This window comes from Sesamum indicum, linkage group LG8 (assembly GCF_026168435.1).
Source record: "Sesamum indicum cultivar Baizhima isolate 11 linkage group LG8, ASM2616843v1, whole genome shotgun sequence".
Taxonomy (NCBI): domain Eukaryota; kingdom Viridiplantae; phylum Streptophyta; class Magnoliopsida; order Lamiales; family Pedaliaceae; genus Sesamum; species Sesamum indicum.
This window is the reverse complement of record NC_142664.1, coordinates 19,782,664-19,798,798: the sequence shown is the minus strand read 5'-3', so window position 1 is coordinate 19,798,798 and position 16,135 is coordinate 19,782,664. Positions and strand designations below refer to the sequence as shown.

Genomic DNA, 16,135 nt, shown 5'->3' with positions numbered 1-16,135 from the left:
GTTTATTCTAAAAAAACACATTTAATTAGAGAGAAGAGATTTGGGATTTATAAGTTGCACAAGATTCTCCTTTGTGATCGATATAGTGTAGATCTAATATTATCAATGAATTTAAATTTTTTAATATTTTGTATGCAGTCATTTGTCATTGTCTGAAAATGAATAGGGTCCAATTTGAACCCAATGGGCAGCTATGGAGGTGGATTTCTATTTCAACTTTAAGATAAATGGACATCAAGTAAAGAAGGAAGGACAAGATTCTGAATAGTTAGTCACTTGTAAGCATGAGCTTCTTAATATTAATTTTTGTGGGTTAAAAAAAAAAAATAGGGATTGTATAAAAGTGGCTTTTTTGTGTTCCTTTATCTTTGTTCATGATGTTATCTCTAGTGCTTCTTCCCCACCATTTACATGGAATCTAAGGACATATTGTTTGGTAGCATAGAAAGGGTTCTTTATAATTAGTTGGATAAAGAGCTCATCAATTTACTTTTCTAAATTAAATGGATATATTTATAATTAAAACTATTTATAGACATTCTTCGCATCTAATTAGGACATAAAGCTAATGTCAGTCCTGATGTAAGTTTATGAATTGTGTATCATATAAAATAAAAATAATTTTAAAATTATGATATGTCCATATAAATATTGATATGTGCAAAGGCCCATTTTGCATTTGTGCCCTTGGATGAAAAACCGAAAAAGGCCAATTTCAAACAAGATTGCGTGTTCTGGAGATGGATTGGCCCGACCCAACTTGACGATTCGCGAATTTGGTCTTTTGGGTTCAGGTTACCTAGCCCCATCCCTTGAAGTCCCGGTGTCATTTGTACATTGGATGCAAGCTATAAATAGTATTCCAGTCCAATATTCAAGTATCTAAAAATTCTTTTACTGTAATTATTCAATTCTGATCGTACAATCTAGTAGATCGTATCCCTAACTTGACTGTCAAAGTGTTTTTGTTGGAAGCAACCCAACACCTCTTATGCGTGTTGTTGATTTCAAGCTTATTTCCTACTAACTCGAGAGGATCCTCCATGACCAATTGGCCTCATCAAATGTTATTCAACCTCTAGAATAAGCCAACATCTCGAATCTCTAATATCTGATGTAATTATTAATTATTCTTCGATCATATGATAAATATATCACTTTAATTTTTCTCAAATATTATGAGCTCAGACATTTAATAATTTGACTATCTTTCTAGTAAAATAATAAGAGCTAATCATTTATTAAAAGGATAATGGGGCAATAAAAATTCATATTTATTGTAATATTAAGATTCAGAATTTTATTAATATTAAAATTATTAAAAAAATAATTTTAAAAAGTTAGCCAACATATTAATACTATATTTAAGGATAAATCACAACGAGCTTTTTGAAATTTAACATAATTATGAATATTTTTTCATTGTTTCAAAAATTATTAATATTTTGATATTTGATAAAATTATATAATCATAAAATTACATAATTCTTGAATGTAGGTTCGAACTATCAACTTTACCCTTACTATATTCTTTTTTTTTAAAATTATAAAAAAATTAGACGAAGTGGATGAAAAAAATTAAAAAATTATAAAAAAAATTATCTACTTAGTTCATAAATTTTTTAAGAAAAATTTAAAAAATAAGTAAAATTATAATTTGTAGTCCACATTAGTATTTCGATCAATTCATAAACAATAATGAATGAGAATCTAATAAAAACTAACATATGGAGCTAATTGTTGAACGACCGTTAAAATAAAGGGTATTAATAATTTTTAAAATAATAAAAGAATATTTGTAATTATGCAAACTTTAGAGGAGCTTGTTATAATTTACCCAATATTTAATAAGCTAACTGTGGGATTATCAAACACTGAAGGGGCCAAAATAGAATAAATTGAACATTATGGGGACCTATATATAATATTTCATAATTCGAAAGAGAGATCTACGAACTCCATTAACCCCAAGATTTCAACAGCAGAGGAGAAGAAAATACAGAGACGAAAATGCTTTACTCAGCTACATCGCCATTGATTCTACCACTGCTCTTCTTTCTATTTCTGTTCGACTCCACACGTTTTTCGTTAGCTGACAATTCGTAAGTCTAAATCTTTTCCGTTTTATGTGAAGTTCTGATTTTTATGTAGTACGAGTTTTAATTTATTTGTGAGATTTGATTTTTTGAATTAATGATTGTTGAGATTACAGAGAATTAAGAACAGTAAAAGGGAGAACGCTGATGGGTTTTAAGGAGACACCGGGTGGAGGAAATGTCACCTTTGATTGCTCTCCTTCGGGCCCTTGCATACCCTGCTCTCGCTCTGAAAAGGTCCATTGTAATTTCTTGGGGTTTTGGTTTTATTATTTATTTGTTGTGATTTGTGCTTCTGCCGATTGGTTGGATGCTTTTTGGGGTGGTCAATGTTGAAAAATGAAAAGGGTTTGTATATATGATGGTATAGTTTCAAATTGATCGGATCATTTGGGCTATGTAGCTTATTTGAAGAGGAAATTGTCTAAGTGCAATTGATTTTCGCTGGGATTCTTCCAACTTAGGTCCTCATTTTCAATGCATTATGGTTGTCTAGGTAACTCCTTAGACATGTTAAAGTAGATGGAAAGGAAATATGTAGATGATTTTTATTTAATTTGTGACAATGCTACTAATACTTGAGCATGGTGCTTTGATTTAGAATTAAGATTTTGCTGAATAAATGTTTGTCTTACACAAGAAAAGTTTGATTCTGTTTCTTAGAGTGACGAAAAATACCGCTGTGGTGAAACTGGATATCGCATTCGTTTGAAATGTTTTCCCTCTGGATCTGGTTCAAAAGATTCAGAAAGCATAAAAGAACAGAAGCCACGAGCTACCCTCGAGGTCACGGATTTGGGTGTTAACCAGCACGACACAGACGTAATCATTTCTGCGATGAGGCAAAGAACATTACTAGATCATTCATCCAAATCAAAAGGTCGATCAAATGCTTATGTCACTTACAGAAGTTGCATACCGGCAGTAAATGAAGAAAAAATATCTGTACTAGGTTTTGAGGTAAGTTCATATCGCTTTTGTGCATTCTATACATCACTTTGTCCAACTAACAGAAATGTCACTTATCCATTTGGACAATATCAAAATAAAACATTGAAGCTTATACACTCAATGTGTACAAATGTCCATGATGTTGAGAATGACTTCTAAAAATTGGGGCTTTAAGCTAATATGCCACGGAACGAAGCTCAGGAGAGTGATCGTGTAAGACAATTGAGGGTTGTACATGAGATATGTGGGAATGATGGATTGTTGGAGCTATGTAAAATGTTAATGGAGTTTACTGCAGTGAACAGATCTTCCCGAGACAATTTTGATTGAACGTAGATGTATTTGATCCGACTTCCTGTGTAGGTACTATGCCAGGTTTGAGGGGAAAAAAGGGCTAGGTTATTTTATCACATATGTATTCTAAGACTGCTGACCATGATATAGACTACTGAAGGAGATTCTAGTGGATGCCAAGGACCATGAAGGTACTATGAAGGTTAGCTTTTGTTGTCCATGGACGATTAGTGAAGAAGTATTTCTCAAGTGTCGTGGTTTGTGCAACATGTAGAGTATGAATTTTGGCACATGAGACTGGAAATCTGAAACAAGTTATAAGCAGAGGAATTATAAGTAGTTGGAGCAATAACAAGGTTCTTGACGTATTTCAAGTTGGTATTGAACTGATTGAATAAGAGTTAATGGAGGCTGGAGATCAAGAATTATCTAGAATGGAAAGGTTTTGTTCTCAGGCTCAATATCTTTTAGCTGATTCATATTAGTGGTGATTTCTTCAAAGGATGAAGACTTGTTAAGTAAAGTGGACTTGGAAATCATGTTTTGGCTCCAAATGTTTTGAGTTATTTAAAACATAGCACGTAACTGAAATGAGATAGTTAAAACGTTTTTGTAAAATGAGTATATTTATCAGGAGGTGATGATATGGCACATAAGTTAAATAGACTGCAGAACAGTTACAGATGGCGCTTTTGGCATATTCAGTAAAACTTACATATTAGGAAAATTTATTTAAGTTGTGCTAGTTAGTACTTCAGAGAAAAATTAAATTTAATTGGGGGGAATGAGGTGATTAAGGGATTACTGGATTATTTTTTGTCAAATAACATTAGAGATGCATAATAAGGGAGGACAGCAACTGGCCCTGGTAACATTGAAATAAAGTCTTGTTGATCGGATGCATTGGTGATGTAATTCCCTCTATCGTTGTCATTGTCTATTTGCATGAGAGTTACCTCATCATGCTACCTGTTGGACATTTTGTCCTTGACTTGTTTCTGTCTGAGACAGTCGGATGTCCACACCATATCTGTATTGTTGATAGTTACTGGGTAAACAATGGAGTAATGTCTTTGTGATTCAGTTATAGTTTTTATTTCTTGCATAGTATGTTTATACCCATTTCTGATGCTATCATCTTACTTTATTGCATCTTTCTTTCTATACTGATTCTTTTTCTGGAACTGCATTTTTTATAGAAATACTTGGATTCTGCATAATTTTCACTCAATGTCTTATCTCTATAATGCTGAATTCACTTAATATGATCGAGTTTCATAATGAAAAAAGAAAAAAAAACATTCTTATAATGAGGGCTACCAGTTCAGCAATGCTTCTAGATACTTTATGAGCGAAGGGCTAAAACAAGTGGCTATTGTATTTTTGAGTTGGGAACACCTACTGTAATTACCAATGAGGTGCTGTATTTACAATGGATGAGTTTTATCACGGACCTTTTAGTCGATTATTTGGTGCCTGCATATATGGTAAACCCATATAAACACCTAGCACTTCAAGGCTGCACTAGTCTGCTGCGATGTTTCAGACAACATGATGCAGAAAGAGAGAATAGCAGTTCTGATTACTATTTTTCCCCTCTTACATGTTTTGGCCTCATTACTCCCATTATAAAAGTTAAAATAGTCTAGTCTTGTAATTTCTGGTTTTGCTACTGACTTACCTGCTTATTTGGCTTTTAACTACTCTGTGCAGGCACTTATGTTAGCTTTGCTGTTAAGCAGCGGCTCGTTTATATACTTCAGACGGAAGCGTGGCAGTGCTATAGCAGGTGGTGCACCAGTCAGGCTCCCAACTAATTCTAGATTTTAAGGTTACATACTGTTACAACTTAGAGAAACAGCTCTCTTCCTTTTCCTTCTATAATCAAGAATGTTGTAACTCGCGGTTAATATTCGGAATCAATCTTTTCGTCGGATTGTTGTTCTGCCTTGTAATCTTATCTTTCTGTAAGTATATAATTTATATCTTCACTTTCCATTGAGACCGTCACTTACAGAATAATAAAGGGCTCACTAACACTGATTATTTTCATGTGTTATCAGCTGCAGTCTGAATTTGTTTCTGAATCCTTCTTTCCATTGGCATAGACATGCAAGAATCACAATCACTCAGTTGTACTAGTGAGAGAAACTGATTATGAATGTGCACTTGATACAAACGTAGGGCTGTCGGCTTCAAATCCTTCCACAAAAACAAAACCACCTTATGTACAAGGATACAAGAAACGACTTCATATTGATGAAACAGTCAAACTACAGATCTAGTGGCATTAGAACTAAGCACTTGAACTTTCATATGCTACTCCAAGAACCATCTTCGAAGTAGTGTTAATCATATACTCAGGAGAGCACTTAGCCACTAACTAAAGCGGCATCCCTTACCCACCCTACCATCAAAAACTCCCATCCATCCTAAAATTTTTTAAATTTTGGACACCAATAAGTCCCATGGACAGTACTCAACGGAATGAACTCGATTTTCAGTCCTATACCTCGCCAACTCAAGTCAGTTTCCTAAATCCTACAATGACAATGCTAACCCCGTCTATACACAAGCAGCTATCACCAAAAATAAAAAGTCACCTTGTAAATAACAGAAGATAATATACCATCCTATCACCGCTTTCTCCTTTTCCAGGGAACAAAAAAAAGGATGTACAAGACAAAATACTCCATGCCTGCCAGAACTCTCCAAATATCTTGAGCACACAACCAAAGTCAGGAGTAGAGCAAACTCCAAAAAAAAGAATGATGCGGACAATAATCCTCAAATAACAATACTCTCCTCTTAAGACACATCTACAGTAACATAACTGCAAGCATCCACTACCAACAGCAGCCCAAGGTGATGAGTTCACAAAAAATAGTCTGGAGTCTTGCGCGTTGTGTCGGGTTCAATCTGCCGAGGAGCCGGATCAAACTGGAGGAAATTCTGCTCCATGTTCTCCCCAATTTCTAGTATTGCAGCCATGTTTCCGCAGCGGTAACAATAGTTCGGAGCACTAAACACAGTAACAACATTCTTCTCCTACAAATTTGGAAGGAAGAAATAAACAAGTATTGTTTGGACATGGGAGTTGTGAACTCGAAAATTAAAGGTTATAGACAAACCTGACACCAGTTGTAACCCTCCATGACAAGCTGGTGTGCTCTTGAAATTAGAGTGAGGCCATTGGTGTGGTTGAACTGAGCAGCTATATCCTGTCCAAAGGTGTAGCCAGCCCCACGCGGTGATATGCCCCAACCGCAACGATCATCCGGATCAGACCACAAGAGGTCACACATTGGTCCTTCGTGCGGAACCTACCAGACCACCAGAAACATTCATAAATGAGATTATGCATGAAAATAAACTAAAAAGTGGTTCATGTGACTAAAAAGCCTAGCTTTTTAAAAGCATAGCCATTGTCGTCTATCACAATAAACAAAGGTAACATAAGCATCAAGATAGCGAATACACATGCTCAGCCTTCTTAATTGATTGGCAAAAATCGCAATACATCTGAGAAAACAGAAGAGGCTAAGCTTCTAATTTTAGTGGGCCCAAATATCCAAACTATTCGAGCATGCTTCCAGCCAGAAATCATGAAATGGACAGATGGACTGCACCCCTTTTTCAAGGGAGTGGTGGGTAGTAGCACAGTGTCATAAACCCAGACAAAAGAAAAAAGACATCAAAACATGTTCCTGTATTAAGAGCTAAATCGGCTAAAGGTATGGGTCATAATTATTACGGAGATCCCGCATGGCCCAATGATCTTTTATATATTTTTCCAGTAGTAATTCTAGGAACATATTAAAGATGTTAAAGAATGAGATGCAGTCGAGAGTGCTGTCATGGATAAAAATTTCACTATACCTCCTGTATACGATCTAAAGCTCGAATATTGTCTAAGGTATCAAGAGATGGTGAAAGACCCCCGTGCAAACAGAAGACCTACAAGAACACCATATAAGACATCAGATATTAAAAAGATGCTATATTCAAAATAAAGCAAACTGTACTTCGATAATCCAAACCTGACTCTCAATCAGTGCTGTCAAAGGCAAATAATCAAAGAGATCAGTAAAATACTTCCACACATTGGCATTGCCATACTTCCTCAAGCATTCATCATAAAACCCATACCTGTATGGAAAGAAATCCATAAATAATCAAGAAGGCAATCAAATCTAAAACCATGTAATGTTGAAACATTGAGAATTCTGAAAATAAGCCTTAGACAAACATTATATACACAACTTTCCATCTAGAAACAAAATTCATTTCAGTCTCATAATCTGAGTGAGATTATTTCTGTTGTGAAGATTTCTTTATCATTTTACAACCACAAATGTCATCCAGCATTACCAGAATACTACTGCCATAAAATTCCTGATTTTAGATATAGTGGGATGTTCATGGAGCTCCAGGCAAGATTAGGCGCCATTAGACTAAATATCAGTAATAATTTCCACAAGACTTGCTTTCTTCAGGACAAGTTTTTCAATTAAAGAAAGCCAACACTGTTAGGATTGAACATAAGTGCAAAAAACTAAAAAGACCTTCTTTTCTGATTTTCAGTCAATGAGATTTTATATTGTAACTGAAATAATGATCTGAACATAATTGACAAGACGTGGCGAGCAACTGGTGCATTGAACAGGTGGCCCTAGGGTTGTGCCATTTCCTAGAATGAGCAGATTTTAACTCTGGTGTGAACCTAAGGTTCCCCCCTGCGCCTTTTTACAAGATACTGGGGCATTTGCCATGTGCTCATTACTGAAGGCAGACAATCAAAAGGCAAGTCACAATGTCAAACAAAAACCTAAGTGTATTTTTTCTTCCGTCTTATAAGATATTCACTCTCTTAATATGGTAGTTCTTTCTTTTTCCATCTGTTTCTTTTTATCTACTTTTATTTTCTTCTCTTAGTCTCCTGAAATTGTTCTGCCAGTTTTCTTCTTACTTTTCATCTGAAATTGTTGCTGTTATTATTAAAATTGGTTGTGAAAGCTGCAGATCTCTGAAAATATGTGGAATTTACAGATATATTTGCCAAGAATTCTGATGTTATTTTCAGAGGCAATCTCTCTCTCTCTCTCTCATCTTTGTTTAATTGTGCATATATCGGTTATGAGTCACTAACATTCTGAAAAGGTAATAGAAAAGCCACTATTATGTGCTTTGCTCAATAAGGCGTGTGTGCCCTGGCTCTAGCGCACCTTCACGCCTTAAGACTTGAACAAGCACACCACACCAGAGAAGACATAGCTCTTACACTTGAGTGATTTGCCGACTTTCATGATTTCCTCTTAGGATTGTGATTCTATCTCTATAACGAACTTTCAGAGCCACTAAAAGGGTGACCGTTTCCACCGAGTAGTACCCACGATCTGCATTAAATGAATACATTATTAGTGAAATGGCACACTTCATAGAAAGTGTAAAAAAATCTCAGTGTAACATTAAATTTGCTGTTAAAGAAGGGATTAAGAAACTCCAATTGCAGGTTAATGCATAATTACAATTTCATGGAAAAGCACATGACTTAATGCAATTGCTCATGATAAAACTTGACGCAGCATTTTTCTGCTAGGAAACACCAGTACTGGAGTCCCACGTTGAAAGATAGAAACCGCTGAAAACCAGGCCACTAGCAATGCATTTTTCCCTTATGTCCCTGCATAAAGTATTGCTTGTCTTCACCAAAGACTCGTGAACAGGTGGCACCCAAACCTATATTCTATTTTTTCGAGAAAATAGAAAGCAAGAATAATAATCGTTTATTTTGTTAGCATTCTGTGAAGTTCCCCTAACGTACCATGGGGACACTATCCAAGAATAAGTAGGATGATAAGGCAAGCCCCAAAGGTTACGTATGTCACAAGCGTCAATACGTTTCAGCTTTCCACCTATCCTTGGACTCATTTCATGTATATTGGTTATGTATCCACATTCATAGATAAGAATGTGATTGAATCAGTTTTGTCATCAATCCTATGATCAGTTGATACGATAGACAGCAATTGATTAATCTTATCATCCGTTAATAAGGTGAAAGGGTCAGAAAGAGAGTTTGAAGGGGATTACAAGTCTTTACTTCTCCAATATATGGAACCCACTGACTCAAGAAAAACATCGATTAATACGTTCTCTCACTCGAATATAAAACAGAAAGCATCTCATATCTGAAAGTACTATAGTTGTCTAGTAGATAATGAGCAAAGAACTTCAGGGGTTTATAGTGTGGACGTTGAAAAAGACATTAATGCCTTCTGTTGACTTGACAGATGCTGAATTACTAGACTCCAGGTTAAATCTATTCGTAGAAGTTATTTATATGCAATACAGGGTAGATTCAACACTTCATGCGGTATGCTAGATCCATACGGTTGGTATTCTACTGCCCACATCAATTTGTTTGATTTCCGTGTATTTATTACAATTTGCCAACAATCTACAACACAACTGCATGGAGACACCTGATCAATCAACGTGAACTGTCCGAACCAAAGTCCACCCAGTACTTCTGGAAAATTTTGCTCGCGTAGGCACAACTAATCCATATTGTCGGATTTCAACACTGTATCCATCTCATCAGCACTGCCGGAACCTTAATAACTGATTACCCATCTTGAGTGTGAAGACAAACTAAATAATAAGCCAAGGAATTAGCTTCCCTCCCATTCTTGTTCGAATGAAATTAAACAATTTGCAAAGGATACAGCTTCCATGAGCATTTTCTTACTTCTTTTCAGAAGAAACGAGCAATGACTTCCCAACAACACTCAGGTACACAACGTTAAACTAAATATTATGCATCGATTTAGACACTTCCAAAATTAAAAATACCCGCATTCAGATGACTTCTTTATTTACCAATAGAACCCTCCACAACCACAAACTCAACTTCAGTCCAGACCAAGTCCACGACTCTGTCCAATTCACAAACAACTAATTTAAACACACCTGACGTTCAAACCATAGGCATCCACACAATAAACAGATCAGAAAACATCTTTCTGTAATAAATTCACCAAAAACGGCAAGAAAGAGGGTAACTACTGACCGACGTAGTCTCCCATGAAGAGGTAATTGGTATCCGGAGCGTTGCCACCAATCCGGAAAAGCTCGATCAGATCGTAGAACTGCCCATGGATATCGCCGCACACAGTTACAGGGCATTTCACCGGCTGTACATTCCACTCCTCCACCAAAATTGCTCGCGCTTGATCGCACAAAATCTTGACCTCCGCCTCCGACAGCGGCTTGCACTCCATCAACTGCTCTATTTGCCTATCCAAATCCCCATGCACCGGCATTTTCTCAATTGAAACCAAAACTACCTCACTCCTTCAGCTGCTTGAATTCTCAGAACCTCGATCTGGAATTTGAAACCGAGATCCAAATCCTGAATTACAGAAAACCCAAACTGATTGGCCGCCGGATCACCTGAGATCTAGATTTGGAAAATTTTCAACGAAAAGAAAAAACCGGTGTAGATTCTTTCTTCATGATTTTCTATTTCTGAGATTCGTTTCCATTTTTATGAGAATCTAAATTCAGAAATTATTGAGAAAATAATTATTTTTATTTAAAAAACATATATAAAAATATATATTTCATGTGTACAGAATACAGATATAGAAGAGGCAGATAGATATATAGATCTATATATGTTGAGTGTGTGTGTGTGTGTAGATAGACTTTGGTCTTTGTTGTGTGTGTGTGTGTGTGTGTGTGTGTGAAGAAGAAATGGTGGAACTCGGAATGAAACTCAAATGAAGTTGAAATGAAACGCAAATGCAAGTCTGCGCATGTGGGCTGCGGGCCAGTACGTATATTTTAGTGATTGTTTTGGTCTTCTAAAGAAATGAGAAATTTCTCGCCCCGGTCAATAATCAGAAGACACGTGGCGGTCTGGCGGCTGGTATTTGGGGTTTGCCTGCGCGCAAGGCGTAATGTAGTGGATGCCGCTGTTGGGCCTTCAGAATATGGTTATTCGTTATTGGGCCTAAGGGTCCAATGAGTTAAAATTGAGAATGTGGGTATCATTAATGGGCTTAGAACCCAATGTCGAGAATGTGGATATCATGATTGGGGCCTTAGGATCCAATACTCCAATGGGTCAAAATTGAGAATGTGGATGTGGTCCAAGTCCAAGTCCAAGAAACCGACGCTGGCAATTCTTGACTTGAGTTTTTATTTCCTCTTTAGATTAAAAGTCAATTTCATTTAATTTCTGAACTTGTAAATTTTAGGCACAAAATTATAAAAAAATCTTAATTTCACTCACCAGTTATAAGCAGAAAAAAGTAAATGCACACAATATGAAACAAATTTCTTATCGACCAACGGTTTATTCACTTGTTAAAAAACAAGGAAATAAAGCTCTTTATTTTTTATAATTATGTTTAAGGTAACTTTTTTTTTTTGTGAAAGGAGGCGAATGCCAAGCATCCCCCAAAATCACCATAGCAAGCTGTGAGTTGTATGGCCAGCGATGAGTGTGCTGTAGGACCCCCCGTTGGATGCCAAGGGTTCTGCAGCACTTTAAAAGTATTACCGTCACCCACCCAATATTCTAGCTCTAACAAGAGGGTTAACTTGAGCTTTAGCATTCATCTCCATCACCATGAACTGGTGTTTAAACTTGCAGTCCAATAGTGTTCCACCTCATCCTATACCTCAAGATCCAGTCCACCCATATCAAATTCTTGTTCGGGTATATTACCTCTCATAAGTGCTTAGACATGAGGGCTAGATTCATAGGGAGGATAGGCAGTATACCCAGACCTCTAACGTCCATGCTCTGGCATACACAATCCCATGAAACTTTTGCACAGTCGTGATCACTGCAACCCTTCCAAAAAAATCGTTGAAATTTCTTGTCAATTTCCTTTATCACTCCTTTAGGTAGGATAAATTCACCGGCCCTAATAGAGGTTGAGAGCAACCAATACTGATTTAATGAGTTGCCTCTATCAGTGAAAAAAAAAAAGAGACACAGGTATTGATTTTGTCCTCAATTTTGAGTAAAAGTGACCACCAATCTTGGAGTGTAAGCTTAGAAGCAAGCATAGGAACATCGAGGTATTTAATCAGCAGGTACCCTAATGGGATATGTAGTATCTCTATCTGCCAGTTATTGACACCTCTTGCAGTCTTGGATAGCAACTGGCTTTCCCGCGATTAACTTGGAGGCCTGAGTACTTGCTAAACAAAGTTAGGTACTGGTTGAGGACATTAATTGAATATTCACCCTCTTTAGGACATAGAAGGAGATCGCACATAAAACTCAATATAAACAATTCTTGGTCCTTACATTGCCAATGAATCTGAAACGGTGGGCACTATGTAATCCATTCCGTGATTACAACTTGCAATACTTTCATTAGAAAGACAAAAGATAAGGGATCCCCTTGTTGCAACCCCCGTGCACCAGGGAAGAAACCCTCAAATTTCCCATTAACCTACTTGGCAAAAGAAAATCTCGAACACAACTTGCAAAATGTCCCACTCCACCGAGTCGTATGCTTTCCTAAAATCAATCTTAATAGTAGACCGAGGTGGAAGATACTTTTGTCTACCCGTGCATGAGGTTCATAGGCAAGAAGGATGTTGTTACTAATCCTTCTACCCGTATGAAGGCATTTTAGCTATTGCCAACAATTTGGCTGAGGACACCTTGCAACTGCTTTACCAAGATTTTAGTAATTTTTTTATGGAGAACATTACAACACGAAATTAGTCGGAAGTCTGTCACGATTCCTGGGACTTGCACCTTAGAGACAAGCGTGATCAACGTCTTTATGGAATAATTTACATTTTGGGATAATTACAACTACCTCTCTTGAGTTTTCGTCTAATTATGAATGTTTTTTCGTTATTTGAGAAATTATGAATAATTTCTTAAATAAAAAATAATTATGTAGCATATGTGAAAATTACTACTTTATCTTTATTGAATTATTATTTTTTAAAAAAATTATTTGAAAAAATATAAAGAAATCTGAAGGTGATAAAATTTCCTAAGCCATTTTAGACAAAAAAAGTATTTTAGAAGAATTTAAAATTATAATTTATAACTCAAAAGAGCAGTTTGACCAATTCACCGTAAAAAATTGATGGAAAATAAATAGAGGCTACAAAATATGCTTGTTATTAGATGGACGTTAAAATCAAGGAAGTATTTGTAAATTTTCAAATAACAGTGAAGTATTTGTAATTATGTCGAATTTCAGAAGAGGTAGGTATAATTTACCTTTGCATTTATGCATTTCGATCATTGAAAAAGAAACTATTATAAATCAATAAAGTAAGAAAATTATCAAACACATATATCAAAATTCAAACAAATAACTTTATGAAGTTATGAAGTTCACCTTCATCAATTGTAATTTTGAATGCATTTTTTTTCCTTTTAGGATAATTTCCCAAATTGGACGTCGCCAACTTTAAACTAATGTCTTCTTCGGTTTCCAACACCAACAAAATAATTAACTGAAGGCAATATATTGTTACACTAGAGATACTGGGTTAGGAATATTTCCCCATTGTTACCCTATAATCTTGCTAACTCAGACTTCATATTTCCATACTTCCGTCATAATTTATATTTGTCTCCTAATGAATCTAATTCTTAAGATTTAAAAAAATTGCAACACAATATCTCTATGACTATTACAAAAATCAAGACTGTTAGTAAAACACGGGTGCACGAACAAATGAAGTGATGAGCTTTTTTTTTTCTAGAATTAAAAAATAAATCAAATACTCGTTACTCGATTGAAATCAATCAATAAAAACTCATTTGAATTCGATTGGTTAGACTACAAACCAAACTCGAATAATTTTTTTTGTTCAATAACCATCGAGCTCAGTTCAAGTTTTGGAAAAGGTAAGTTTCATTAATGAAATAATGTGGAAGCAACCCAAAACACTGCAATTTACAACCCATTATTGCCAAGCAATTCTCCCCAATCTATAAAATACAAAAGCCTGAAGGGACTCCTATAAATAATTTGAAATCTAAGCAATTTAATAACAAGCCTCGCTACCACATTAGTCGATGACCTCTGATTCATGAATATGCATTTGCCCCTCTCTTGCCAAATATGTTACTACTGAAGCAAATCGTCAGGTATGCCGCATTCAAAAGGTGCTTTCCTCTCTACTTTCGACTTGGCGAAGCCACCCCTTGTTGTCGTTGCTGCAAGGTCCAGTTGAATATAATCTTCAAATGTAAGATTGCAATGCATTGTTGCGAGAATCTGCATTAGTAGAAAATATGATTGTGCATCTCCAGCACATATTCCTCATAAAGGATTCAAAACACCTCAAAGTGAATAAACGATGGCTTATCCAATGTTGATGGCCAATCAATGGAGAAAAACATTCTTGTGGATTTTAAAGGGCCACTGCAACAGACCTATCCAAGGAGCAGCCGATGAAAGAGGTCTCAACAAGGCACATGCATTTGCAGTAGAAAACCTTCGGTAGAAAAACTCTATCTAATTTGGTCTTGCCCCGTGCTATAGCTAGAGAGTGACTAACAACTCCATTCGCTCTGCTGATCGTGTAGACACCTTGCTTAATGACAATTGAAAGCTTAGGTTTTCTTCTCAACCCCATGCGACACGATCCCGTTGGATAAAGTTTGATTGAAACTCCCATAGAATGCCATGGATAAAGCCACAATTGATTATTCTTCCCATCACCAATTATGTATTCCACAACCGGCATTAGAGAAACTTGTAGCTTCATAATTTTCTTCCAACTCCATGAGCCTTTTGTGATACTCACAGTCCAAATAATTTGGTTCTTAATCCTGCGTTTGAGGACCCATTTGCACTATACTGATCGTTCCTCCTTGTTGTCAAGAACCCACAATACTTTGCACATCAATGCCTTACTCATCAATTCCGCCGATTGGATGCCAAGCCCTCTAATATCTTTAGGCTAGCAAACATGCTCCCAGCTAACTTTAGCTAAATTCGATCCTTTGTAGCTGCCCATACGAAACGTCACAACAACTGCGCTATACGCTTAATAACTCCTTTCGGAAGGACGAAACTTGAAAACCAATAGAGGTGATATGAAGCCAACACCAATATTTATAAGTTGGAGCCTCACACGGGAGAATTGCTTCGTCCCCCAGTCTGCAATTTGCTGCTCAATTTTACCCCAGAGTGCTATCAGTCTCCAATAGTAAGTCGAGGAGGTGAATGGGATGCCTAAATACTTTATAGGTAATTGATCCATAGGAAAGCCAGCTAGAGCTTGAGAGCGAGGCTTTGAAGAACCACAAATTTAGAGGAAATGATGGAACTCTTTACCGTGTTTACGTGTAGGCCCAAGTGTTGTGCAAACTCATTAATTGCACTCTTCAACATATCGAAAGACTATGCTGTGACTTTGCAATATAGAAGGGCATCATCTGCAAAACTTAACATACACAGGCCCAATTCCGAGCACCTCCAACGAAACACAAGTCCTATTGCTTGATCAATGTGTTTCTTGATCATTGCATGTAACATCTCCACAACCAACATAGAAAGATAGAGCGAGATAGAATCCCTTGCCTCATCCCCATAGCACCATTAAGAATTTTTGAGGCTGTCCATTCAAGAGAACGGAGTAAGTTGCTTTGGTGATATAATGTTCTATCCATCTAATAAATTTTGCTAGAAATCCGAGCAACTGTAAAGCAGCAAATAAGAAATTCCAATTTACAGTATCATAGGTTTTTCGAATATCCATCTTCATCACACAACTATGACGTAAGTGAT

The 16,135-nt window shown here is 36.3% G+C and overlaps 2 protein-coding genes across 2 annotated transcripts; one reads left to right on the top strand and one right to left on the bottom strand.

Moving 5' to 3' along the window:
* The first annotated feature begins 1,942 nt into the window (after positions 1–1,942).
* On the top strand, positions 1,943–5,393 carry LOC105168181 (structural polyprotein). Its single transcript, XM_011088138.3, has 4 exons — positions 1,943–2,102; positions 2,213–2,333; positions 2,760–3,056; positions 5,055–5,393. The coding sequence occupies exons 1-4, from the start codon at positions 2,011–2,013 to the stop codon at positions 5,169–5,171; spliced, it is 627 nt and encodes a 208-aa protein (XP_011086440.1). The 5' UTR covers positions 1,943–2,010; the 3' UTR covers positions 5,172–5,393.
* A 574-nt stretch (positions 5,394–5,967) lies between these two features.
* On the bottom strand, positions 5,968–11,075 carry LOC105168180 (serine/threonine-protein phosphatase PP2A catalytic subunit). The gene is made up of 6 exons (XM_011088136.3): positions 10,414–11,075; positions 8,623–8,737; positions 7,382–7,490; positions 7,221–7,298; positions 6,473–6,664; positions 5,968–6,389 (listed from the first exon to the last, which is right to left on the bottom strand). Exons 1-6 carry the CDS (start codon positions 10,664–10,666, stop codon positions 6,216–6,218), a joined length of 921 nt encoding a protein of 306 aa, XP_011086438.1. The 5' UTR covers positions 10,667–11,075; the 3' UTR covers positions 5,968–6,215.
* Between the last annotated feature and the right edge of the window lie 5,060 nt (positions 11,076–16,135).

Coding starts and splice junctions, on each gene's coding strand:
- LOC105168181 (XM_011088138.3), top strand. CDS start 2,011: ATGCTTTACTCAGCTACATCGCCATTGATTCTACCACTGCTCTTCTTT. Junction 2,103..2,212: donor TTTTCGTTAGCTGACAATTC/GTAAGTCTAAAT, acceptor TTGAGATTACAG/AGAATTAAGAACAGTAAAAG. Junction 3,057..5,054: donor TATCTGTACTAGGTTTTGAG/GTAAGTTCATAT, acceptor TACTCTGTGCAG/GCACTTATGTTAGCTTTGCT.
- LOC105168180 (XM_011088136.3), bottom strand. CDS start 10,666: ATGCCGGTGCATGGGGATTTGGATAGGCAAATAGAGCAGTTGATGGAG. Junction 8,738..10,413: donor CTTCATGGGAGACTACGTCG/GTCAGTAGTTAC, acceptor CATTTAATGCAG/ATCGTGGGTACTACTCGGTG. Junction 7,299..7,381: donor CAGCACTGATTGAGAGTCAG/GTTTGGATTATC, acceptor GTGTTCTTGTAG/GTCTTCTGTTTGCACGGGGG.